At 48.9% G+C, this 26,471-nt stretch overlaps 1 protein-coding gene across 11 annotated transcripts; it reads right to left on the bottom strand.

The window, feature by feature from the left end:
- Positions 1-1,034: 1,034 nt before the first annotated feature.
- Positions 1,035-26,471, bottom strand: LOC105470568 (endothelin 3). 11 transcript variants are annotated; one of them, XM_011722677.2, is made up of 6 exons: positions 26,046-26,471; positions 25,214-25,502; positions 12,462-12,664; positions 5,807-5,983; positions 4,578-4,623; positions 1,035-2,683 (listed from the first exon to the last, which is right to left on the bottom strand). In XM_011722677.2, exons 1-6 carry the CDS (start codon positions 26,095-26,097, stop codon positions 2,647-2,649), a joined length of 804 nt encoding a protein of 267 aa, XP_011720979.1. In that variant the 5' UTR covers positions 26,098-26,471; the 3' UTR covers positions 1,035-2,646. The 11 variants fall into 11 exon arrangements, with proteins under 11 accessions (XP_011720979.1, XP_011720988.1, XP_011720991.1 ...); XM_011722680.2 differs by having other exon boundaries at positions 2,574-2,683; positions 4,543-4,623; XM_011722687.2 differs by lacking the exon at positions 12,462-12,664 and adding an exon at positions 3,938-4,032 and having other exon boundaries at positions 2,600-2,683; positions 4,543-4,623.

Raw genomic sequence — 26,471 nt, forward strand, 5'->3', positions numbered from 1 at the left:
CATAAATCCATAGACTGTCCCTTCATTCCTCCAGCCAGATGCCAGAAAAGCCTGCCATGCCTGGGCCTCGGACTGCCATGGCTCCTGGAAGTCCTTGGCTGTCCTCCTCTGCCTGGGGCCTCCGTGGCACCTGAACGGGCTCCTGGACTCCAGGTCCTGTTAGTGCCTCCAGTGAATACTGCAGCTCCTGCTGTGTGCTGCCCCACATCCTGCAGAAAAAAACCCAACTCTCTCAATCCATCAAAGTCAAAACTCTCTAAAATGACTTTAATTAAAACAAGAGGCTCCCGGGTTTTCTCAGATCAGGTAGCCATCAAACCTACTCCTCTTCTTGAATTTCTCTTTGCTCTCTGGCTGGGCCTGTCTTTGTCCAATTCCCTGCCTCCGATGGTCTCTGATTCTTTATTCAAAAGGCAGGTGGAGAAGGTAGGAAAGGAAGTAAGAAAGAAAATGAAGGAAACCCCACCCTTCGGAACATCCCCAATCCCCAGAGATGTCTTACAAGCTTTAAAAACTTGCAGGTGTGATCACTGCTGCCTCTGGTTATCAAGAACTCAGCAGCCACACCCTCTCCCTAGAATCCTGAGCCCCCCAGCAGTGCCCTCTCCTGGAATCCAGCTCCCTTGCAGTATCCTCTCCCTAGAACCCTGAGCTCCCCTGCAGTGTCTCCCTAGAATCCTGAGCCCCCCAGCAGTGCCCTCTCTCTAGAATCCTGGGCTGCACAGCCATCTCTGGCAGGGCCACAAGGAAGCCTCCCCATTGCTAGGAAGGCACAATGGTCTGGAGGAAGAACCAGCACTCTCCCCAGGTTTCTCTCTTCCTGACTGCTGTGAATGTTTTGTCTTCTTGGAACGGTCCCCAAACCCCACTTCTTCCTTAATATTCAGGCAGCCCCTCATCTAGCTCCATAACTGACTTTAGATGGATTCCACTTCCCAAACCACAACTTCTTCCCATCCTCTCCAGAGGTCCATGAAAAGTCGACGCGCAACCACGCACATAAAGACAGTGATGAAAAAAATCCACAAATCAGAGCAAACTTTAGATTTTTTATTAGGCTTTTGGCAGTACTTTCTGAGTGTTTGCGCAATGAATGAGTTTCTCGCTGATACCATCTTGCCATGGTGCCAAACAGCACATATGCATTTTAAAAATGTAATTCAAGCTCTAAGGAATATGAGTTTGGATTCAGAATGCAATTTAAAATACCTACCTATCTATTCGTATATACAGTGACTACTTGGAACAGATCCACATAAAAGAGTTGGAGTAGAGAACAGTTTCACAATAAATAATCGCTTCTCTAAACTGTACAAAATTCTACCAGCAAATCAGCCACTTTCATTTCCTCAAGATAGGTCATCATTTTTATACCTGTAATAACTTATGAAATACGCATAGAGAATTTAACATTTGGTCAAGGCCAAGGCTCTGTCATATACCATCTTAAATGTCTCCATACAGGGCCCTGGACACCCAACTCAAATGCCATTTCTTATCTCTCTGTGGCCGGGTGGGGAGATGGGTGGCCTCTCCCCTGCACAGGCGACTTTACATGGCAGGGCCACATTTCCACACTCATGGTAAGCTCAGCTCGGCGGGAAGAGAGCAGCTGAAAGAGATTTTGAACTGTCAGGCGGTACAATTCCCAGTTGTTGCCAATTTATATAGATAAACAGGAATTTACATAATTTACAAAGAATTTGTGTTCATGACTTATTTTGAAGCCATTCCCCAAAGATCCACATTTATTCATGAAAGCAAATATTCAACCTAATAGCCTTGAGCTGGGGCTGTCTTTATAGTCGGCTTCCTGCAAACAAGGCCTGGGAACTCCATTGTGTAGCGTCCTGGTGTCTATACAGAATACAGAGGGTCAGTCACTGAATAGGAACAAGCTCCGTATTGCAGATACTTTCTCCTTTTCTTGTCACAAACATCAAGGATCCTTTTTTCTTCTTCCTTCATTCTTTTGAGATACATTCTTTTGGTGGGTATCAAGCACAGCTGAAAATTTCTCTGACAAAATCCCATAAGCTTCAAATTCATAAACTCCTGTAGAGCTATGATCTGTGTCTAAAGCTGCTGCTCGTGGCCCTCACTGACATACACCATGCAGCCTATTCTAGGCAAGGATATGAAAGTCACATGCTTCTGTTGCACGGGCATTTTGCATTTATTTCAAGATGGACACGTGTTTACATTTGCAAAGAGTTAGCTTGGAGTCCACTTATTCTCCAAGAGAAGTCATGTCAAAAGCCAGTAAGTGGCTTTCCAACTTGCCAAACCTCTCCAAAAACAATTTCCTGCGTGAAACCGGAGCTGTGGGCGTCATGCTCTGGGGCACATCTGGGATCATTTTACCCATTAGGAAAACTGGGGTCATTTGGATTTGGGCATTCTTGCAGTGGGGGGTATTGTTAAGTGGGGACTCTTTGGGTGGGTGTTCTGCCCCAGGCAAATTCACTCCTTGTCCATAAAGAGGTGGAAATCTGAACTGTGTGTGAGCAATGACAGAAGCCTCCCAAGACCAGGATGCTTCAGGCCTGTCCTCCTAAGGGGCTCCTTCCTCAAAGAGGCAGCGGGGGCAGGTAGATGGAGCAAGGGCGAGTCCACTGCTGGGCACGAGCTTTGGATGGTGGAGGTCTAAAGCCTGCTTGCTTTGTCTGTCCTTGACTTCAACCTATCTTGGGGAAAGAGGGCAAAAGAAAAAAAGAAAGGTATGTTATGAAAGCATAGCTCTGTAGCTTTGTGAAGCTGAAAAAGGGAACGTCTTCTTACTGCCTCTCCAGCCTGTTCCCTGATTGGAACTGTACGTACCCTCTTCCCAGTGCTTCTCAGTAATTTCCGAGCCTACCACCAGACTGGAAAAGTGTGAAAAGAACAACACCAGCAGACAAGGCTGCTGGGAGCCCTCCCGCAGCCTGGCTCCATCTTTGATTATCACAAGCTAAGGATGGTGGCAGCTTCCACTCTGAGAATGCAAATCTGGGAATTACTAACTTGAATCTTGCAAGAAAGCAAGAACTTTGGCTTAATAAGAAACTTTTTCTTCCCAAGCAAAGCTTCTTACTAGAGCTTTACGTGAGTCATAGAGACCTGAAAGAACCACTTTTCCAGGCCCTGCTGGGACACCTGCACCACCAATCGCATCTTTTGAACATGTGACACAGAACAGTAATAATCACCACAACAGCAAAAGGATCTGTGTGCTTCTCCTGTATAGGGCTCCCTTCTGGCTGTTCCCTGAGCACACTCTGGGGCCTTTGTACTCACTGGTTCCCCTGCCTGAAATCCCTTTCCCTCACTCATCCCTATGGCTCCTCCCAGCCTTCCTTCAGGTCACCTGGTCAGAAAGAGGAGGCCGCATCAACCCAATCTCAAACTGCAATCACCCCACGCTTCCTACCCCTGCCGTGTCTTTTGTTATTCTTTGCAATCTCACTTTATATTGTACATGTTTGCTGTCTGCATCCCCCACTAGTTAAGCTCCATAACCTTGTTCCTGCTGTGTCCCCAACATCAAGAACCGTGCCCAGCCCACAGCAGGTGCCCAACAAGTCTTTGCTGAACGAATGCATAAGTGAATGAATAAATGATGCAATGGATGGATGGGTTTAATTACATCCCGCCCTCACTGAGAGGAGCTTTGGTTTGGGGTGAGGAAGAGAAAAAGAGGAAAAAGAATGAAGAGGCAAAGTGGGACCATCTGGGTCTGACTCATGCTCTCCCGGGCTCTGTCTCTTCCGCCTCGGCCCTCCTCCTCCCGCTCCATTTTTATTATGGATGCTGACAGATCCCTCTCTGGACTAGACTAGAAGTGATCTGCCACCAATTTGGAAAGCCTCCTGTATACTGAGCATGGTTTCATCTTCCCTTGATCAGTCTCTGTAGAAACCCAAGCCACCTCCAGGCTATTATTATAAACATAAATTACCATCCCGTTGCAGATGTGCTGCTGAGTCTTAATAACGACTTCTGATTGATAGAATGACAAATAAGCCCAGTTTGACTACAGGAACATCAGGATCTCTCATACAAAAAAGACAAGTGGGTTAAAAAAATAATAAAATGAACTGGAGAACCAAGGGACCCTGCTGTCAAGCTGCTGTCATTCACCTCGGCCCGGAATCAGCTGCTGAAAAGAAGAAATGATTTTTTGGGGGAGAAAGAGCACATGTTGCTAAGGAAGCAGAGGCAAAGCGTGGGCCTAGGCAGGGCAGCCTGCAGGGCCTCTGAGAGTGGTGGTTGGCTAGCTTTGTCCAGGCCAGTGAAATCCAGGCAGGACATCACTGCCCAGAGCCACAAGGGATGCAAGGGCTGGCTCCTAGGACACAGAGCAGGGTGGCCAGGGCCAGGTAAGTGACAGCAGCTGTCCACAGCTTCAGCCTGCTCTGCCCCCAGAAACGGTCCACCAAAGACACCACTGCCTGTGGGTGTAGCATCCCATGAGATCTGGGGTTCCCACTGGGCCAGACCAGATGCCATCCCCTCAAAACACCGTCCACCCACCCCCGAAGGAATGACACATCGCATCTTCACCTCCTTTGACACAGGCCTCTGTTGGCACCTCTCACCTTCCCTTCCTCTTCTTTGTCTGTTTTTTCTGCCGTCCTTGAATTACTGTGGGGAGAGAGCTGGTTTTAGTGAATCAACCTGCCTTTCCCTGTGGCTGGTTTTTCGGTGTCAAATTATGACTGCCTCTTCCCCACCAGTGAGCACATTAGTGCGTTCCCCAAGGACCGCGTCTCAGGCACAGTTTCTGAAGGCTGAGCTCTCAGTGGGTGGATTTCTACCAAAGTACAGAATATGCTCACCACTCAGTTATTCACCGGATGTTTAAACGCCCAGAAGGAGGGAAAAACCATGCAGTTCACACTGGGTTTTGCAGATGGCAGATCGTGGGGTCCTGAGCGCTACCGTCTGCCTTGTTGGGGTGTTGGGAGCTCACCCCTGCCTACGTCTCTTTTGTGTGCATCCGGGCAGCTCACCTACACCTGCTCCAGGAAGGGTTTTGAAAGGGCTGATCTGCCTGACTGGCTTCGTGAATCTTGGCCCAAAGTTAAGAAAAAGAGGAGTAAGGAGTATTAACAGGAATACCTGTTAAGTGAATAACAGCTCAAAGCCCCTGGGTCAAACATGGAGTCTGCCTGTTGGTCCCATTCAACGTGATCTACAAGCTTCCCTAAAGCAGCCAGGACAGACCACAGGGTCTCAAACTTGGGGGCCCCCAGGGGCTACAAAGTAAGATAAATTAGTGACACAGGTAAATGGATATTGCACGTCCTACTCAAACACGAGATGCCCCCGCTCAGTTCCAGCTGAGCGCGGCCAAAGAGGAGAGAGTCTCTGAGACCAGATGGTCCTACGTGCTGGGTTTTTGTTTTTGGTTTTGTTTTCCCCAACAAGCCTTTTGCACTTTTATGGGCTATTTTCGAGAAGGCTAAAAACATGCATTTGGCAGGGGTTAATTCTTCAACCTTTTAAGTGTGGCAACTTATTCAGATTTTCACAAACTGCTGTACAGGCCAGAAAAACATGTCTGGAAACCAGATGCAGCTATGGCCACTGTGAAGCCTCTTTCCAAAGGGCAGCAAGCGGGTGGGCACGCTGCATCTCCTGCCCTCCTGATGCTGAGGACCTGGGTCTTTTCTGGGCTCAGCACCTCCTTTCTCTGGCCCACAAGATGACAGTGGGTCAGGATATGACCGAACCATCCTAGACCCTCCTTTGAGAAGCCCCTGGCCTGGCCCTGCCAAGGGTTGATGCCTATCTGCAAATGAGTGAAACTGGAGGAGGGTCATACCTGCTGACGTCCAGAGTTTGGGTGCAAAAGTGCAGGCAGGCCTTGTCATATCTCCCCACACAAGTGCAGCGCGAGTGTGGTCGATGCGAAAGCTGCAGGTTCCCTGGAAGCAGCCCCGCAGACCTCTTGCCCCGGAAGCTTCCTCTGTAGTTGGACAGTCCATAGGGCACGGTCTGTCTGCAAAGCACAGGGTAATGTTAGGCAAGCACACGCAGGCCTCCCTGCTCAGGGCCCCCAAGGGTGTGGAGCGAGAACTGCTGCTTGGCTGAAAAGGTCTCAGATACTGGTGTTCACACCCTCCCTGCTACAGCTCTGGGTCTTAGGAAGGTTCTGGAGTGAACTGTGCACTCCCTGCCCTCCGCAACCCCCAGGAAGAGAGTTGGGGCTGAGGGCATGGAAGGACATGGAGGGTCTGGGTAGCTGGGCAGCAGCCAGCCCTCTCAGAGTCCAGCAGGCGTCTGGGCATGTGTGCCTGCACTTGTGAGGCCCTTAGCCTCACCCGAGGCACCGGCTGCAGGTGTGGCCTGAACGCCCCAGGGCTCGGCGCTCTGTGAACATGGGTGGGCTTTCATTCTCTTCAAGACCAAACCATGGCTGGCCTAGCTCCTCTGGGCCGGGTTCTGCTCCTCGGCTCTGGAAGCACCATCTGGGCCTCCACCTCTCTTCATAGAAAGCCGAGAAATAATTAAAGACAACCATAGCACCCTTTCCAGAGGCTTTTCTTCCTATGCCAAGGGCATGTGGGGCAACCTACATGCTGGTCCAGGTCTTTGCCCTGATCAGACCACCTGCCTACCCCACAGCCTGAGGCCAGAACTGGGCCTCGAACTGAGTTTCTTCCGTGTGCACAGCAGGCCTTGCAGTTTGTGCTAATGAGAAGACGGCAAATGCAATTACAGTCATTAGAGATGCATCCTGGCCTCTGAAAGTTGCTTCCTCATCAGAAGGAACACTCCGTGCCCTCAGAGAGGTGGGCAAGGGCCCAGCCATGCGGCTGAGGGTGGAGCCAGCCTCAGAAGAGCCACATTATGAAGAAGGCTTGAAAGTGTTTACCAATTTCATTTATGGTTGGTGTTGGCAGGAGGAGTGTAATGGAGTGGTTCAGAGCAAAACCCATGAAACCTGGTTCTAATGAGTGTGCACATCCAAATCATCACTCCCCAGAGAAGAAGGCAGTTCAGCGGGAAGAAGTTAAAAGCAGATTCTTAACTTACTAGCATGATTTGAGGGACAAATTACTAATAGCTAGAAGAAACATGTGGCCAAATCCACTTTTTCAATAAATCTTGGTTTTCTCACTAGTCCCCAAAGATTAACCACGTTGGTTTCCATGAACCCCACTTCGTAGTAGCAATTATCCACTTCAAAGGGAGTCCTGAATCCCCTCTGCATTTTCTTTTTTCTTTCTTTTTTTTTTTTCTTTTTTTTTTTTGAGACGGAGTCTTGCTCTTGTTGCCCAGGCTGGAGTGCAATGGCACAGATCTCAGCTCACTGCAACCTCCGCCTCCCTGATTCAAGCAATTCTCCTGCCTTAGCCTTCCGAATAGCTGGGACTACAGACACGTGCCACCGTGCCCAGCTAATTATTATTGTTATTATTTGTATTTTTAATAGAGATAGGGTCTCACCGTGTTAGCCAGGATGGTCTGCATCTCCTGACCTTGTGATCTGCCCACCTCAGCCTCCCAAAGTGCTAGATTACAGGTGTTAGCCACTGCACCCAGCCCCACTCTGCATTTTCAAAATAAAATCAAATTGAATTTCTTTTCATTTGAATCACACACCATAAAGCCTTTTTGAGGCGGTGAGGGCAAACTGGGCAAGGGCGCCTCACAGTCTCCCTGCTGGGTTGGACACAAGAGCCTAAAACTGACCCCGCCCTGTTTTTCAACTCTTGTTCTCCCCGCTAACTCCTTCCCACCCAAGTTCCTCGAGAAACAGAGGTGGTGGGTTCCCTCCAGGCAGAGACAGGCTCCACTGATGAGCCGTCTGTGCTCAGGAAACGGAGACAGAGGGCAGGATCCAGCCCTTTACTGAGCCAGTTTTTTCTCAGGAATGGGAAATGGGGGTAAGGGGTGCAGCAAGACACAATGTAGACATTGTTTTGAGGCAGGGTTTGGCTAAAGGTGTATTTTTCCAGTAATAGGGCCACATTGAATCTCTAAGTTTTGACATTAAATCCAGACCCCATTTCTCGGTGAAAATTACACACAAGGAATAACAACGCTCCCATTTCTCCATCAACAGTGAGACCTGCAATTTTGAAATTGCTATCAGCTGATTATGCATTTACACACGTAGAGCCACTCAACTTGAGCAAAAACACTCTAAAGTGTTTTAAGTAAGGAAACAAGGCAACGTGGTATTTGTTAATAAAGACAGGCTTAGCACTTCCCCAGCCGCCAACCGCAGCAAAGTGCTGGTATGCAAATGAAACCTGGCAGTTTCAGAGAATGTTTAGAGAGGCAGGGCCCCCCTCCCCTCCCCCACAGCCTTGAGGCACACAAACCCCTCCACCAAGGCCTGGGCCTTCCAGGTGTGCATCCTGCTGGCTCACCTGTGCGGAGGTGAGGGAAGCTGATGGCCCAGCAGGGCCTGCCCCTGACATTGTAGAGTATGGAACAAGAGTTCACAATGGAGGCCCACCTCCCACAGGGCTAATCATTTAAAGGTTTCAATCGATCTGATAAGCCCTTAAACGAAAAAGTGTTATCTCCTGTATCTGGACAACTGTGGCTTCCAAACACCTTGCAGGTCCAGCCTTTAATTTAGAATCCTGGGCTCCTGGCCATTCCGTATTGGAATGTGGTGGAGACCCAGCACCTTCTCTGCCATCCTGCTCCATCCCACACCAGCGCTGGCTTCAAGCACTCCCCGTGGATGCCCCAGGCTGCTTCCCTGTAAGCAGCTGTCACCCTGCAGGCCTGCAGATATGTACCTGGAGCCCTGCTCACCCCCAAGTGTCAGGCCCTGGAGGATACCTGTGCAGGCCCTGGAAGTGGTCTTGGGGGATGTGTGAGTAGGGAATTCCAGCCCCTGAATACCTGGAACATGGTCTTGAAGAGGGTGCATTTGGCTTTCAGTCCCAGACTCTTGCAGTGGGGTGGGAGGCATGGCCAGAGTGGTGTCAGAGGCAGTCCTCTAACCCACAGGGCCCAGAGTTGCGGTGTTTCTTACCCAAGTCTAAAGGCAGATTACCGGATCCTCAAAAGAGAGGGCAGGTCTTTTACTTCTTTTTTACCCACCATGGGCCTCACACAAGGCCAGGCGAACAGATTATTGATTGAGAACTGATAGTTCATGGTGAGATCATTCTAGTCTGGCAAGACTGGATTCTTTTCACCGTAAGGAGTTCAATAACCACAAAAATCACTGAAAGAATCTCCAACATTTTTAAGCATCCACTATATACGTAGTATCAATGTAAGTGTCATAGGGACACAGAAAGGCGTACCCCTATGTGTCCCTGCCTTCAGGAGTTATATGCTGTTGGACTACGAAAACAGGTAAAGGAAAAAAGGCCAGTAGGTACAGGTATGTGCAAGGTACACACAGAGACACATGACCTGGTAATACTGTTCTTATGTTACATGATGATCACTTCACCCTCTCAACAACTTCCTGGTCGACAAAAGGGTGGTCGGACAAAGCAAAGGAGACACTGCATGGAAAATACTTAGCAAAGTGCCATAAGCAAACAGCAGCTACTACTGTTATTTATCTGGTCTGGGAGGTCAAGTGAGTTGTATCAGAAAAGTTCCATCTACTAAGCCTGGCATTTGAGATGTTTGACTTAGCAATAAAAAAGGGTAATAAGGAACCCAAGGCCACAGGTCACCTCATTCGACACCACCTTCTTACCGAGGTCTGACGCCAGATTACCAGCTCATGAGCGCTTCTATTTCAGTTGTGATAACGTACTCATATCTCATGAGCCTTTATATTTCATTTTTGTACTGCTTCGTCACTGGCTGTTTACTGAATAGTGAACAGGAAAGACCTAACAGTGGACCATGAACGTGAAATGAAATTGGCCAAGAACCTTTGATCAGCATGCCCTGCCCAGTGGTTGGGGCCTACTGCTCTGTAATACAATGGAGTTTTCAGAATACAATCCTTTATACAAGTAGGCAGCTCTTTCATCTGTTCATGTCTCAGTTATAACACAGAGCTCCATGCAAAAGAAAAGCAGGTGAGAAGATTAATCCAAATACCCTTGGAAAAAACAAAATACCCTCTAGCACACCTACATATGCAATCTCTGGTGTTGTGTGTGTTCATCTAATAAATTATCACTCAACTTATGTATTCAGGACATTCATTATTTGATTGGTGACATCAGAGTCTTATTTATCAAAAGTTTCTTATTTGTCACATTTTTCCAAACATCATGTCTAAGTATTATTAAATATTAAATTCCCAAATCTCCCATATTCATTCTTCATCTGCAACACCACACTGAAAATGCTTTATTTCTCTCTACAAGAAGTTTCTGAATAAGGAAAGCTGACTTTTGTTTTAAAGATTCTGTTTTTAAGTTCCGTGTTGCCTTTTCATAAATGAATTAATACTCTCCATCTTTCTGATCAGGAACCTGGCCTGTATATCTGAAGCTTTTAAAGAAGAGACACAGGTATTCCCACTGACCAGATTCTAAATTCTTAGGAAAGCTTATCAAACTGTCATTCCCTATTGAAAACCCAGTTTTTATTCCACCCACCACAACTGAATAGCATTCAACAAATACTTGCCAACTGCTTTTCAACATGCAGGTGCTGGACTAGACTCCGGGTGAAACTTATGAAAAGACAGACAAGGGGCGGGGCCCTGCACACATACACTTTTAATCCAGTACTGAGGTTAGCAAATTGGCATTTTTGTCAGCTTTTTACAGTCAACAGTGTTTTGTTTTTGGTTTTGTTTTGAGACAGAGTTTCACTTTGTCGCCAGGCTGGAGTGCACTGGCGCAATCTTGGCTCACTGCAACCTCCGCCTCCTGGGTTTAAGCGATTCTCGTGCCTTAGCCTCCCAAGTAGTTGGGACTACAGGCACATACCACCACACCCAGCTAATATTTTTGTATTTTTAGTAGAGACAGGGTTTCACCATGTTGGCCAGGATGGTCTCAGTCTCTTGATCTCGTGATCCGCCCCCCTCAGCCTCCCAAAGTACTGGGATTACAGGCGTGAACCATAGTGTTTTTTGTTAAATCTGGAAATTTCACATAAACATCCCAATTTCCAGCTTTTCTTGAAAATTGGAAGTTGTGCTAATACCAACCTCATATTCCAGCATGGCAGCCAGGTAATGATGTCAGAAACTGGGCGTAAGCCCTTCATTCTGCCCCAGTCCCCACCATTTTCAGTAGTTTTATACCTGGCCCCATTCACTCATCTTTTTTATGTGTCTGGCCCTCAGGAGCATCTGAGTTTACAACTCCTAGTCTAGTGGTTTATTCCATAAAGCGAACGCAGACAGGTCAGATGACACATGAACAAAATTAGTACCTGATACTATTTTCCTCTTTACAAATAGAGGTGTTGTTTCATTTAAATAGAGGTATTGTTTTCATTTAAAAAGCCCAGCTGGTGACTTGAGTGTCTCCCTAACAAATAGAACATGTTCATGTCACACTTACGATACATGTCAAGTTGATGATTTACTTCCTCGGTTCACATTTTTCCTTCTGAACTGGGAAAGCAGAGGCAATATTGCCTTTTGGCCCAGGGGACATATTGTACAGAAAGCGTGGCTCTGTGACTTGTCCTGTGGCCAGGAGGAGGAGAAACAACTGTTTCCCACTGGCAGACAGTCAGGAGGCAGCCCCCAGCTGCCAGGCACCAGCAGTCATTGGACACCACCTCCTGCCATTCCCTGGAGAAACAACTTCTAGACCCTTGCACGCTTTCTAACTACAGCTCGATTTCAGATTTTATTACATTCCCTAGAAGGCATCCCTCATCAACTCTCCCAAGCTTAGAAATGTCTGCCTGGGCAGGGAGAAAAGTGTCAATCACCTTTATTTACCATCCGTAATCTGAACCAGTTAGAACGTGGCTCTAATGAGTAAGACAGGGTGAAATAGGAAGATTAATCCAAATACCCTTAGAAAAAACAAAATGCCCTCCAGCACACCTACATATGCAATTTCTGGTGTGGAAGTGGCTGACTTTTCAAAGGCCCATGAAAGGGATCCTCTGCTTCAGCAAACATCCAGCAGACACTGCTACGCATGAACACATGGAGACAAAGGGGAGGGATAGGACCAGGAACAGGGGCACCTGCACTCCAAGGACTGAGAAGCAGGGAATTCTCTGCAGCCGGAGGCCAGCATTGGTTATTTTTGTCTCCTAGGATCCAGTCTGCCATCTTTTCTTTGGAGAATTATCCCCCTCCCATTGTGTGAGGTCCCTGGGGGTCAATCAGTCGATGGGCCTCACCTACCTCTGCCTGAGGACTGGTCAGGAGACCTAAACTGGGCCAATCTGACTCCCTCTCTCCCGAGACTCCTGAGAGGGGAAACTCGAGATCAGAAAATACTCTGGAGCTATGATTTGCCAAGTGGCCCCACCCCCCGCTTGTCCACTTGCTACACCCCTAGACCCCCAATCCTGTCCTAGCACCCCTCCTTTCAGAGCCTAGGGTTTCTTCTCACCTCCAGTCTGTGAGCTTTCCGGCATCCTTCCAATAAACTCCTCCTGTGCTTTGCCAGCTAGACTACGTTTCTGTTGCTTGTGACCAGTGAACTCTGGCTGACCCTGGACCTCACTTTCATGAGATGGCAACCACGGCCTCTTGGGTGTAAGAGGAAGGCTTGTAGTCTCCCCAGCTGCTGAGGACAAGCAAAAATTTTCTTCACTGCAACAACACAAAAAAAAGCATGTTCAAAATCAGGACAAACCCAGCACAGTCAGCTGACTGGAGTCCTTTCCCCCAGGTGTGCGCACTGTGAAATGTCTGCCCTCCACAGGTGGAAGCAGGCTATGCCCCTCCTTTCCCCTAGGTGTGCCCACTGCCCACTGTCTGTCCTTCAGCAGGTGGAGGCAGGTATGCGATCCCTTCCTTCCAGGAGGCTCGGAGCCCACCCCCGGACACTCATTTGACCACCTCAGAAGTTTTGTCCTCTACTGAACTTATTCCTTGCCCACTCATCAAATGCTTATGAAAGTCTGCTGTGGGCCAGGTCTTATGCCAGACAGCCCATGGGGTGCTCTTCCAACCTCCAGGAAAGAAAATAGGCCAGGAAACATAGCTCCTCAGTGACCTCATTATACAAGCAGAGAACACACATGGGCGCTTTCTGGTTCTAAAGAATATTATACAAAGCTTATGCTTCCTAAACATCAGAACAGTGAACCGGCAATTCATAGCTTTACTTCTGCTGCAGAAAATTCTCACGGTTTAAAGTTGGGAGGACCCAAGGCAGACCGTTCATCCCACCACCCCACAAGATGGGAAGTCCATCTCCTGCAGCCTTCTGAAAGAGCCCATGATTCTAGAATATTTGGAAATATCAAAAACAGTGAGCAATGTGCTGTGGGTTAATTGTCACCTTTTTAAAAAATACACTCTCTCCCCCTCTTTTCCCCCTCAAAAAATCTTTGGAATTATCCAGGACTTGGCTGTTTGAGAATTTTAACAGTATCACCTACATTTTCAAAAAGAATACTGAGCATTGACCCCTACCAATCAGACCTAAGAATGAGGGTCAGTTCCTTTGTTTCATTTAAGAGACGGTGTCTGGCCCAGGCACAACCCACTGGCTCAGCAACAGCAAGACCTTGTCCAGCCGGAGCCACTGGTTGTGTCTGCCCCATTCACCTCTCCGTCCAGGGCAGCTGACACCATGTCTGGCTCAAAATCAGGTCCCAATATCTCAAAAATAAATACCTGTTAAATGAATGAATGACTAAGATCCAAATCAGCCATCACTTCACGGCCCTACCCAGTGTCCCATACGACGTTCTTGGCTGACTCAATGGATCTCTACTTATTTTGTCCTTAATCAGCCAGTCTTTGAGGGGTTTTCCTAGAAAACCTTCTAGATTACTGTGGCCTCTAGATTACTTGAAGTGGAAGAATTATGTCTTGGCAATAACTCCTGCAGGCCACATCAGCACCTTGGTGAACAAACTAGGCTGCATCGATGGGTAAGGTAGCAGAGGCAAAACAGAGGCTTTACTAGGCTGGCAGACCCGGGATTCTAGTCCCAAGGATGACTCATTCACAGGAAAGGTGGGCACCTTCCCTCTGGATCTGAGAAACAAAAGGGTTGGCTGGGTCTCTCCAGGGTCCCTCTGGCTCCAAACTCCACTCAGATATTTCCAAAGGCCCTCACCATCCCTTGAATATCCCTAAACAGCACAATCACTGGAGAAGGTCTTAGACCTTTGCCCCAGCACTAACACCAAACTCAAAGTGTGGTGCTCCACCCCACCCCAGATAAGTGGTTCCCAGGATCTCATCAACTGTATTTAGAAAGCTTTAGCCCAAACTGTTCACACTCTTCCATGGCCTATTACCATAAGGCTGAGATTAAAAAGAATCTCAAAGTCACAGAATTTATCATCCCGTCAGCTCATTGGACCGTAGACATATTCCTCCCCTAACACAGGCACCCGCACACTTAAGGATATTTGGAGGAAGCACCAGGGGGTCAAAGGAAAGGAGAACAACAGAAAAATAACTCTGTTTTTGTTATGTGGTGTGAGATTTTCAAGACTTATGGTTAAAAAAAAAAAAAATTAGAGAAACAAACTCCTCCAAAACGTGGGGAATTAAGCTGTCTATGGAATCCTACAGATTAGCAGGTTTCCCTCCATCTGGTACAACCCAAATGCATCAAATGAGTTAGGCGAGAGTTTCTCTCCCCAGCCCCCAGTGACCCTGCTGAATTCCAGGCCGAATGTAGGCATGAGAAATCCGTGGCTGCCTGGCCCAGCCTCATTATAACTTTATGCAAAGCTGCAGACAGACAGGGCTCAAAATAGCTCCCAGCAGTGGAAAGAGAAGAGGGAAAACAGGGAGCAAGTGTTTTCGTAAGGATGGGGGTGTGTGCAGAGGGATTAAAAAAATGCCAACACCATCATACATGCCTTTGAATAAAGAAAGCAAGAGAAGACACCCTTGCTAATTTTCAGGAGATACCAGGTTAAGGATGGAAAAAATCTTCATGAGCAAGACTTACGCTCACCATCACAATGACTGTAAAGATACACTCATCTTCCACCCAACCTAATTGTCTGTGTCCTTGCATAATGTCCTTTTGGTAGCTCTGTCAGAGGTGTTCAAACCACAGCAACTCCATCTTGAATAGGGGCTGGGTAAAATGAGGCTGAGACCTACTGGGCTGCATGGCCAGAAGGTGAGGCATTCTTAGTCACTGGATGAGACAGGAGGTCCCCACAAGACATTGGTCACAAAGACTCCCACTAATAAAACAGGAGGTGGAAAAAAAAAAAAAAAGATGGCCAAAATCCACAAAACCAAGATGGCAACCGAAGTGACCTCCTGTTGTCCTCACTGCTCATTATACGCTAATTATAATGCATCAGCTGCTAAAAGACACTCCCACCAGTGCCATGACAGTTTACAAATGGCATGGCAACATCAGGAAGTTACCCGATAAGGCCTAAAAGGGGGAACCCTCAGTTCCAGAAATTCATGAACAACCCACCCCTTGTTTAGCACATGATCAAAAAATAACTGTAAGTATTCTCAATCAAGGAGCCCATAGCGCTGCTCTATGCAGCAGCCATTCTTTTGTTTCTTTACTTCTCTAATAAATTTGCTTTCGCTTTACTCTATGGACTTGCCTTGAATTCTTTCTTGCATGAGGTGCAAGAACCCTCTCTTGGGGTCTAGATCGGGACCCCTTTCCAGTAATAGCTCCAACAGATTTATCACTTACCTCAAACTACTGAGTCTGTATTAGAGACACAGGCTTCATCCTCAAACAAGATGCCAGGACTGAGATTAAGGTGAGGCAGGTGAGTAAGTGCAGCAAGCTCAGGGCTGGATCCTGCCTTTATTAAAAATAATATTCGGTCGATTATGAATTTTTTGCACTCATTTTGGCTTTCTGAAAACAGTGCATGACATTTTACTTGTTTTTTCCTACTGAGTTTTTGGTGCCTCCTGAAAGTTTGTACGTGAGGGAATGCCTCACTCGCCCCAGTCTATTCCCAGCCCTGCAAGAGACCCATGGAAATCAGATTTCCAAAAACCCAGAAAAGTTACATGGACCTCTGCTGTCTCATGCAGTTGCTTCTGACTCTCGGCAGAGCTATTTTACACTCCGCAAGCCATGGGGCGAAACTGTCCACCAGCGGCCAGTCATGTCATCAGCCATGTCTGTTAGCACCCTTCTCATCAACGCGTATGAAATGAAGCTGTTTCTAGTTTTTAAACTGAGCTGGGGAACAGACCTCCCTGATGGTTCTGTTCCTGAGTTACTGTTTATTAAGAGCTGCCTCCAAATCTGCCCTGAGGAGGCCACAGAAGAAGAGGCCAGTGCTTCCAGGCCTGTGAATGTCCCCAATTTCTCCCGAAGCTCTTGGCTCTCCTAAGACTCTGAGGTGGCGCAGATGAGAAACAGAGCCGATGCCTCATCCTGTCTGTCTATTTTTGGGAGGACTGGTGGGTGAACCAGGGTTCAGAAGCACCCAAAACTATGCAGACAAACAATTCATTCACGTGTGGCCATCTGTAGTCAGCCATGCTCTGCCATTTATTTTCCAAGTGCAATTAATTTCTATTCCAAAGTGCACAAAAGTCTGTGTGTATATGTGTGTGCCTTTACAATTTTGAGGAACCCTGTTTCAACTGAAACACCACAACGAAGGAGACCAGGTCACTTTCTCATGCAAAACAGAGACCATCCATTTCCTATACACTGGAACATGGGGCGGTGCCGTAGACAAGGTCACCCTTTACAGCTCCCCCTCTGAGGTTTGGAAATGGAATTATAAAGCAGCAGCATTGTTTGCCTCCCAGCTTCCTTTGTTTTAAATTCTTGCAGGAACAAACATAACCAGACACATCAGAGCCTTTCATCTGCCTTCAGATTTAAGGCCAAGTTCCTCACTGTAATGGCCCTTTCATCTAGCAGAAATCCAAATTCTCCCTTGGGGTCACACAGGGTCACAACCTCTTTGTACCAAGTTTTCTTGCTACAAATCAAACTGCCTTCCAGACTCAAGTCCCTGTCTCCCAAGTGGAGATTAGTTGCATTCCACCAAGTCTGTTTTTGTTCCTGGACCACTCACCCCTCCTGCTGACTCGGGGCAGAAAACGGGCTTTCTGCCTGTGCATCCCCAACAGAAAAGTCCTCGTAGGACTGACTTTTCCAAAAAACTGCGAAATTTAGCCCTAAGTCCCTCCAATTTTAAAGAAGTATCTTGCCATCCAGTGTTCTAAGAAATATGCCACTCCAACTCAAAACTGGTACCCAAAAGTGTGCTAATTTCTAAGGAAGAGATAGAAATGGTTATGTGAGAGGAAAAAACTCCTGAAACCATGATCAGTCAGAACCTCAAGCTCAGGGTCCCTTTTAGTCTGGCCAACACCCTCTTCTTTCACATGCCTGTCTCAAAAGCACATCATGAAATGATGTTTTCTAAACTGATGTCTGTGGGATTTCCTCGATTGCTTCCTGGTGACTCCCAGTTGGTGACACTCACTTCAGTCCTGGGCAATGTTGGGTGAGGTCGGAAGTGAGGCTACTGGGGCTCCATGGGGTCCTCAGCTGCAAATTACAAGGCATTATATCTACTCTGCTGGACGTACCAAGGACATGAGAGCCGCAGATGCCCCACAGAGCTCTCAGCATAGGTGTTTAACAAAGAGGTACTAAACAGATCATTCCTATTCTCCTGAACTGACACCCTAATCACCCCAATCACCACCCCTACCTCCTATTTCACAGACACAGCCCCAGACTGGTGGCCGCAAAGAGCACCATGCCCCATTCCTGAAAACTTCCAGTGATTTACCAAGGGGAGAGGGAAGCAATAGAAAGCAGAAAGGAGGGGCTGGAAGGGCGGGACTGAATCTCAGCCCAGCCCAGCAACCTTTGACCACAGAGTCTTTATCAGGCTCCTTATCAGCAACAGCAGACAGCCAGGCACACCTTTTCCCAGGGTCTATAAGCCTTCTGCTAATTGAGGCTAACAGACCGTCCTGCAGGGGACAGGGTGGACAGGCTTCCTCCGGGGCACTCCAGGAGCTAAGATCACAGTCAGACGGTCCAAGGAGGTGGACCCCAGCAGCACTTGAGAAAGGACTTTCTACTCACCAGCCAGCATCCTCCAGTCACAGGATGGGATATGGCAGAAGGACTGGTTCTGGCCCAGGAAGGGCTTCTGCAGGGCTGGAGGTTGTGTTGTTATCATTGTGGCCACCGTCTTCAAGACGTTGAGTGTTTACTAGATTATAGGCACTGTGCTAACCAAGCCCTGTGTACTTTCTTGTGTCATCCTGAAAACATCTTTCCTCATAGAGTGCTATCTAGTCCCCCACTCTCTAGATGGGGACACTGAAGGTCTCAGAGGTGACATCTTCTAAGTGGCAGGTCCAGATTCCAGCCCAGGCATTTGAGCCCACAGTTGGAGCTCTTAACCCATGCAAATGGATCTGTTCCTCCTCCACAAGACAATTCGGATGAGTGCGCCACAGCCCCATTTCTCTCTAAACCCCAGGAGTCCCTAAACCATAGTGTGAAACTGGATCTGCAAAGAAGAGATGGATTTGAGCAGCCCCACCTCCTATGTCTGCCCTACTCCCATAACCACACCGAGAAACAAGAAGACAGAACAAGGCACGCAGCAGCAGCCAAGAAAAGAAAAATCCTGCACCAGGAATGCAGCTCATGGCCTGGGGGTCCCTTGCCCTCTCCCCCAGACTCAGCCTCCTCTGTCCCAGCATCTCTGACATCAGGACAAACCTTCTGGTTTGCTTGGAGTGCACACTCAACCAGCCCCTCTTACCTGCAGAGAACCCACCAAGGGCTCTGGTAGGCTAAAGAAGAGTCATGTGCTTCTATGCAAGCCAAGGCTACATTTTCAGAATAAAATTTAGGACTTGTGATGGAACAAGAATTTGGGCTTTGCCCATGTCTTAACATATGTCAATAAAAATAATCTTGCAAAAGGGCAAATATATGATTACATAGAATTATACATATGAATCATCACTATCAAAAAGAACAACACCCCGGCCCTCACAATGTAACAAGACCAGATCTCTACAAAAAAAAAAAAAAAAAGAAAAATTACAAAATTAGCCAGGCATGGTAACATGCACCTGTGGTTCCAGCTACTCAGGAGGCTAAGGTGGGAGATTCGATTGAGCCCAGGAGTTCAAGGATGCAGTGAGCTATGATCACATCACTGCACTCCAGCCTGGGCGACAGAATGAGACACTGTCTCAAAAAGAACAAAACCACGCTGAATCAGTCACGGATGGGGAACCATGTCTTTTATTCATTCTTGAGTCCTACAGCCCCACTCGGTACTGACCCAGGTGAGGCACTCAGGGAAAACATATTGAATGAAGGAAAGCAGGAGTCACCTAAGAAGGCACATTAGTCACCTAAGAAGCCCATGTTGGGAACGTGCACCCAGCGGGAGGCTTACAGGGCAGGCTTCAGGGCCAAACTTCTGGGCTGGCAGCCCAGTTCCCTACTCACAAGCTCTGCAACCTTGGGCAACTGACTCTGCCTCCTGGGATCAGCTTCTTCCTGTAAACTACAGGGACAAGAGCATCCAACTAATGCGGCTATCATGCCGATCCCATTAGATGACATGAGGTCACAGTCATGGTCGGCCATCCTCACCATCCATGCATGGCATCAGAATTAGCAGCAGACTATTCATGACTCCTTTCCAAAACCATGATGGCAGAAAGACTGGCCCTCTGCCTCAAATGGCCACATGTCCAACAACGATACTGCCAGGTGTGGCCCACAGGTCAGGGGGACTTTTTTCTTGTTTGAGGTGGAGTCTTGCTTTGTCACCCAGGCTGGAGTGCAGTGGCGTGATCTCTGCTCGCTGCAACCTCCACCTCCTGGGTTCAAGCAATTCTCCTGCTTCAGCCTCCCCAGTAGCTGAGATTATAGGCACACATCGCCATGCCCAGCTATTTTTCATATTTTTAGTACAGACGTGGTTTCACCATGTTGGCCAGGCTCGTCTCAAACTCCTGACTTCAAGTGATCTGCCCACCTCAGTCTCCCAAAGTGTTGGGTTTACAGGTGTGAGCCACCACACCTGGCCCAGGGTGACTTTTATCAGGATCCCAAAATCACCTTCTGGTGCTCAGCTGGCTCCTCATATTCGGGAAGTTGGGGTTCCAGATCGAGCCGTTCTATTGGGATGTTCTAAAATTTGGAATATCTCTTCTTGAGACCATGCCAAGATGCCTTTCTTGAAGAATATAGAAGGCAAAGTCAGAATTTGTGACGCTGCCCTTTTGTGGTAGAATACATTAAAATGTAAGTTTAAATGTTTTGTTTTTGTTTCGTTAATTATTATTATTGTTATTATTTTAACTCTTTACGCCTTTAGGGGAGAAAAGAACTCAAAACAAATGGCATTCCTGCTGGATTAAGTTAAGTGTGGCTTGCTCCATGGCAGCCTGGGAAGCCGGCCTGGGCATTTTGATAGGAGCTGATCAGACTGTTGGGATTAGGAGAGACCCGGCAGCTCACTGTCCTGGAGTGGCTGATGTCTGCACCTTCCAGAGGGTCACAGAGAGGCAACGGCACCTCCTGGTTTGAGGCCACACAGATAGTCACGGCCAGGACTCAGGGGTAGCACTCTAGGGTTCTGGAGTCTTCTCCACAAGTGGAGATTGTAAATCCCAAATTTTCCACCATGGTCATGATTCCCAACATCCTGCCCTGTTCTTTTCGTAACTACATTCCTATTTGCTAGCCCATGTGTGTCAGATTTTGGTTTAGAAAATCCGGTCACCATCCAGCATCGCAATGCCTCCCTCAGATGTCCTTAGAGGGATGAACAGGTGTAGGATCCCTCAGCCCATGGGTTGGGGAGGAACACAGTGGGGCTCTTTGCTGGATGCTTCACAGCTCAGTCAGCCATTGGATAAACAGGTTTTCAGTCTTCAGCCAGGCTCTGAGGGGCTGGTCCGCCGTGAAATGTGGTTCGAGCTGATATCCCCGTTATGGGTCACTATAGGTGTCAACTTTGCTAGGCTACTGTGCCCACTTGTTTAGCCAAACAGCAGCCTAGATGTTGCCCTGAAGGTATTTCTGACATGTGATTAACATTTAAATCAGTAGACTTTGGGCAAAGCAGCTGACCCTCCAAAATGTATGGGCCTCATCCAATCTGCTGAGGGCCTTCACAGAAAAGACAGGTTCCCAAACAGAAAAGAATTCTGCTTCCAGACCTCCTTGACATCAATTTCCTTGGGAATTTTCAGCCTGCTGGCAAGCAGATTTCTGGCCTGTGTAGCCCCCACAATCGTGTAAGCCGAATTCATAAAACCTCTCTTTCTCTCTCTCCATATATATATTTCTGGAGGGACATTGCCCATAACTTCTGTCTTATCCTCCATAAAAATCCATGGCCCCCAAGAGCAACCAAATATTTCCTTTGGCAACTACACTTTTGATATATGCATAATCTGCACACACACCCCCTGTTGGTTCTGTCTCTCTGGAGAACTCTGTCTCCTACAGGACCCAGCTATCTGGTATCTGTTTCTTCAGTCTGCTCATAGAGAACAGCCGCAGTGTACAAGGACATCAGCACACGGACCTCTTATTCACCACCTGTCCCCTTACTATCTTATTCTTGGCAAATTTTCCATGACAATAGGATGGGATATGTTTTTCTCTGATTTGGGACCTTGTTTTTGTTGGCAGTGGTGGGATGGCTTGGGGACTGTTGGGGACAGCCAAGGAAAGGCTAATGGAAATCATGCTAGCCCACTGATGAGCTGTGATCCCAGCAGCCCTGGTGGGGCAAGTATAAATTTGGTTCCTCTTTGGGGCCATGGACTCTTGGGAAGACATCACAGAACTTATGGGCAACATCCCCAAGGAAAATTCTCTTGCCCATGACCGTCTACAGGGATGTGCAGGCCCCTGAAGAGCAGCCAGGCACCTGGAGAAAGAGGCCTCCTGTGTGGGAGAAGGCACTGGAGATTTAGGGGCTCAGCAACAGCAAAGATGAGCCAGAGTTCCTAGGTTGCAGGACTTAGCCATAAATCAGCCAGCATTTCCCGAGTATCTGTGTCATGCTGGGTGCTGACAGAAAGGGCCGACCAATCTCGGGTCTGGAAGGACTAAGGAGGCGAAGAAAGCAGGAGGGCCAAAGGGACAGCTGAGGAATCTCAGACCTTCTTTCCAAAAGAGACTTAAGAGACCAACTAGTCTCTTGAACCTGAACTAGACAGTTAACTTTCCTCGAGGAGATGCAAAGCAGGTCTCGGTAGTAACTCCCAACATGACTCCTGCAGCATCTCAAATCCTCAAAGGGAGCAAAAATGACCGTACTCAAGAAATTTCTGTCCAAGATAAACTAGGAGTGTTGATCCTGTCTTCACATAGTTGGATGGGCAGTGGGAGAACTCTGAAAGGTGAAAAGCACCCAAAGTTCAAGACCCCCGACTGAGGCACAAGAATCAAGGCTCCTTCTAGTGCCCAGAGCAGCCACTGCTGGGACAGGCAGAAATCACACCTGGTGGAGAAGTGCGGAGAGCGAGGCCAGTCCATGAATGAAGAGGACATGACAGCAGGAGAGGGGAACACGCGAGAGGTGGGGTTGCGATCTAATGGGGAGACAGAACCACTAGAAAAGACTGTGTCACCCACTACCATGGCCTCTTTTGCTTAATTCAGTGATTTTTTTTAGATTGCTCCCTGTCATTCATGTTCCCTGTCACTATAGCCCATTTTCTCAAATTGCAGTCTTGTCTGAGATATTTCAAAGATGACAAACAGACCTATCTACACACCTACAGAGTTTCAGAAAGGAAGGGAAGGAGAGAAGGAAAGGAAAGAAAAGAAGGAAAAAAGGGAGGGGGAGAGGGAGGGAGGGCAGGAGGAAGTTTGGAGGGTAAGAAAGAAAGGAGGGAGGCAGGAAGGGAGGGAAGGAGGCCATTCGGGAAATTCTGCCTCACAAAAATTATTTCACCTGTCTCATTTCAAAATGCTCAAGTCTGGCTATTGTCATTTTTGTTTCCCAAGTAGCTCAGGGGACGCCCAAACACCAGATTTAATCCTTCTTTCTTCGTGTTTAAATTGAACCGGGGTCGGGAAGGAGGGGAAGAGGTAAATCACACTTGAGGGGGAAAGTTATCAAGTTGGCTGTCCTGGAAAAAGTCAGAGATCCACAGCTTCATTTCAGGACAAACTCAAAATCATGAGACAGGACTTCAAACAGATGGCAGGGTGCACGAGACAGAATTTTAAACAGATCACAGGGTGTTGGTTGAGACTCTCGGACAAGTCTCAAGTCATCGCTTCCTCCCCAGCCAGTGCTCTGGGGCTTGGTAAACAGCAACGAACGAGATGGTCTCTAAATCCTCTCCCGCCTGCCCACCACCCCAGGTCCCTGCCTGTCATTCCGTTAGCTTTCTTCTTTCTCCTTCTGGATTCACAGCTGGGGATTCTGGCCAAGACAAGAACTCAGCTCCTGGTGACCGCCCAGTGCCCTCCATTCTATGAAGTGAATTTGATCACAGCACAATGACACGGGATAAGAATCAGAAAGGGCTGTGCCAAGGTGCAGGGGCTATAAGGAAAGGTGACTCCCATTGCTGTCTGAGGATGAGAGGCAATTGATGATGGCCCAACACTCACGGTTTCTATCTTCTCCACAAAGGGAAAGAAACAGGGAGGTACCTCCCATCCTCTAGGTGGACACAGCCCAGCCAGCAAATCAGGGTATCACGACCAGCTACAGAATTTGTGGGACCCAGGAGAAAATGCAAATGTGCAGCTTTTGGTTCAGAAAGTATTAAGGATTTCAAGACAGTGACAGCAGGACTTTAAGCCAAGCTAGAGTCTGTCTGAGTGCGGGACCCTGTGCAAGTGTCCTGCTGGCTCAACGTGAAGCCGCCCTGCCTGCCCTTCGAGCATGATGGCGTGATGTTCCAGACCTATCCCAGATGTGATTAGAGGTCTTGTCCCCTGGTCTGAAAGACATTCCACCCCTCAGGTTTACTACCCTCCTCTGCACTTCATTTTTGAGGTGCCGATGACACAAGTAGGTAAGTGAGCCCCATCAAAGCTGCTACCGAGGGCTCAGAGATTACAGGGCTTGGGGGTAAAGCTAAAAGTGAGGAACCTGAATCAAGATGGCCCCAGGACACGGTGGCAAAGCTGCCTTTCCAGACTTCCAGGGGTTTGCATTCACAACCGTCTCTGAGTTCCCAGCTAAAAATCCCTAATAGGGTACAAGCAGGAGTCCCAAGAGATCCCACGAACACCCAGGGAACAGAACTTAGAGGCATCTGATCCAAGTCCCAGATCTTAGAGATGGAGAAGCCAATGCTGGAGGGTTGGTGACCCAAGCAAGGTCAAGCCCTCTGGATAGCTTGCAAGATGATGTGTCAGAGGGAGGGGCTCCCTGAACAATGGGAGTCATCAAAGCCTCCCCTGTCAGAGCCACACTCTCTCCACATGGCCCCAGGAGAAGGCTGACTTCCCCACAGGGCAAATCCCAAGACAAATTCAGGTCTAGGCCCTAGGGTAAGAGAGTTCCTAAGGACTGCGGGAGAGAAGGGAAGGCCCTCTGTGGCCGTGGCAGTGGGTGACTGGAGCCAGACTGTGGAAGGCCCATGGATGACTTGATGTGAATTGGCCCTGCCTTGGCATCCAGCAGGGCCCGCAGGGAGGAAGGGAGCCCATCCCGGGGGAATTCCACCCTGAGTGGACTGCGCAGGTTCTATCAGGCTCAGCTAAAGCCACGCTTAGACTCCCTGGAGACCAGGATGCTTTCAAGGAATTTTAAAGCCCTTGGATCCTGGTGGAGTCAACAGTGAGTATGAGCCCCCTTAGCACCTGGGGAATGAGATAAACTTTCGGGGCTTTCTCTATCTCAAAAAAGAGGCTCAGAGAGACTTCTCAGGTATCTAATCCCCCTGGTCAGTTCACTTCACTCAGAGGCAGCACCCCCCCCCACCCACCCCCCTTCCACAGGATCAAAGTCAGGATTGAGTTTCTCTTGGGCCAGGCCCTCCGGGGGATGTGGCTCACACCCCTGACCTGCAGAAGAGACCTGGGCTGGCAGGAGGCCACAGCAAGAGCTAAAGGCTGTGCCAGGGCAGGCTCTGGGCTGACTGAGCGGGGCTGGGGTGGAGTGAGGTCCTCCTGGAAAGGCGCAGATGTGGGCCTGGTCCGGGACCCATGTTCCTCACCACGAAAGGTTGACTTACTCGGGAGTGTTGATCCAAATGATGTCCAGGTGGCAATAGTAGACACACTCCTTGTCCTTGTAGGTGAAGCACGTGCAGCGCCTGGATCGGTGGTGCTCAGGGGCCCCCTCCGCCACCTGCTCCTGCCCAGGACTTCCAGGGCTTGGACCCTGCAATGCTGTCGGGGCCACAGTCCCCTCACCAGGGCCAGCCACAGTCTCTTCACAGTCGCCCTCAGATCTGGCTGCAGTGGGGACTTGGGACACGCCGCGCCTGCCAGCATCCCCAGACTGGGAGCAAGGCACCAATCCTGCAGGAGGCAGATTAAGGGGCTCCTGAGCTGAGTGTGCAGACCCCTCAACACCCGCCACCCCCAAACACCTGAGGAGGGGGGTGGAGCAAGCAAAATGTCTGCAAAATCTCCAAAGCTCTGCGCAGTTTCTGAAAAGTTTCCAAGCTATCTGCACACTCTGTGAGAAGCTTGCAAACTATTTGCACCCGTTGAAAACTTGCATGCATATTGCATACTTTCTGAAAACTTTGCAAGTTTGACACAGCCTCTGAATAGTTCGCAAACTTTCTGAGAAGTCCCCAATTACATGAAAAATTGACCAAATCGGCCCAGGCAGCAGGTCTCCAGCCAGTGCGTGGGCTGCAACCCCCAGAGCCCGTGGGGGTAGTCGTTGAGCGCCGCTTCTGCTCCCCAGCCCGCCCCCAGACGTCTTCAGGAGTGCAGAGCCCAGGCAAGAGTTTGCTCCCGGCAACGCACATCTTCTGCACGCCTCAGGTCCCCCGCCCTGGGTCCTTTTGTGTGCGCTCGCGCCAGGAGAGGCGCGCCGCCCCGTGCGCTTACCTGCGGCGGAGGTCACTGTGAGCCCGAAAAGGAGCCACAGCCCCGGCTCCATGAACCCAGATCAGGCGCCGGAGCACAGGACCAGGAGGACGGCCGCCTGTGGCCGCGAAAGGGCACTGGGGCCAGGTACAGCTGGCCTCGCCCTCCAGCTGTGGGGGTTCGAGGCCGGCCGATCGCTCTCAGTGTCTCCAGCTCCAGCCAGGAGTTGGCTGCGGCGGTCATAAACTTTCAGAGCGCGCTGCCCATCCCTGTGCGGAGCTGGCCGGCTGTGGCTCGGGCTTTTCTGGTTTCTGCACCACCCCCGTCGCCTCCCCGCCCCCCAGAGGGGCTGGAGCTGCCTCGCGGGGCCTTTGAACCCGGGCGCACTGGGGGTCGCCTCCCAGGCGCTGGGGGGAGCTGGCCAGGAGCGCAGCGGCCCGAGGCGCA

Source organism: Macaca nemestrina, chromosome 15, assembly GCF_043159975.1.
Source record: "Macaca nemestrina isolate mMacNem1 chromosome 15, mMacNem.hap1, whole genome shotgun sequence".
NCBI classification, from domain to species: Eukaryota; Metazoa; Chordata; class Mammalia; order Primates; family Cercopithecidae; genus Macaca; species Macaca nemestrina.

Excerpts from the sequence above, each read along its gene's own strand:
- LOC105470568 (XM_011722677.2), bottom strand. The coding sequence starts at position 26,097 with ATGGAGCCGGGGCTGTGGCTCCTTTTCGGGCTCACAGTGACCTCCGCC. Across the intron at positions 4,624-5,806 it reads CAAACTCTGGACGTCAGCAG|TAATTCAAGGACGGCAGAAA; the intron begins GTATGACCCTCC and ends CTCTCCCCACAG. Across the intron at positions 2,684-4,577 it reads ACAAAGAAGAGGAAGGGAAG|GTTGAAGTCAAGGACAGACA; the intron begins GTGAGAGGTGCC and ends TCCCCAAGATAG.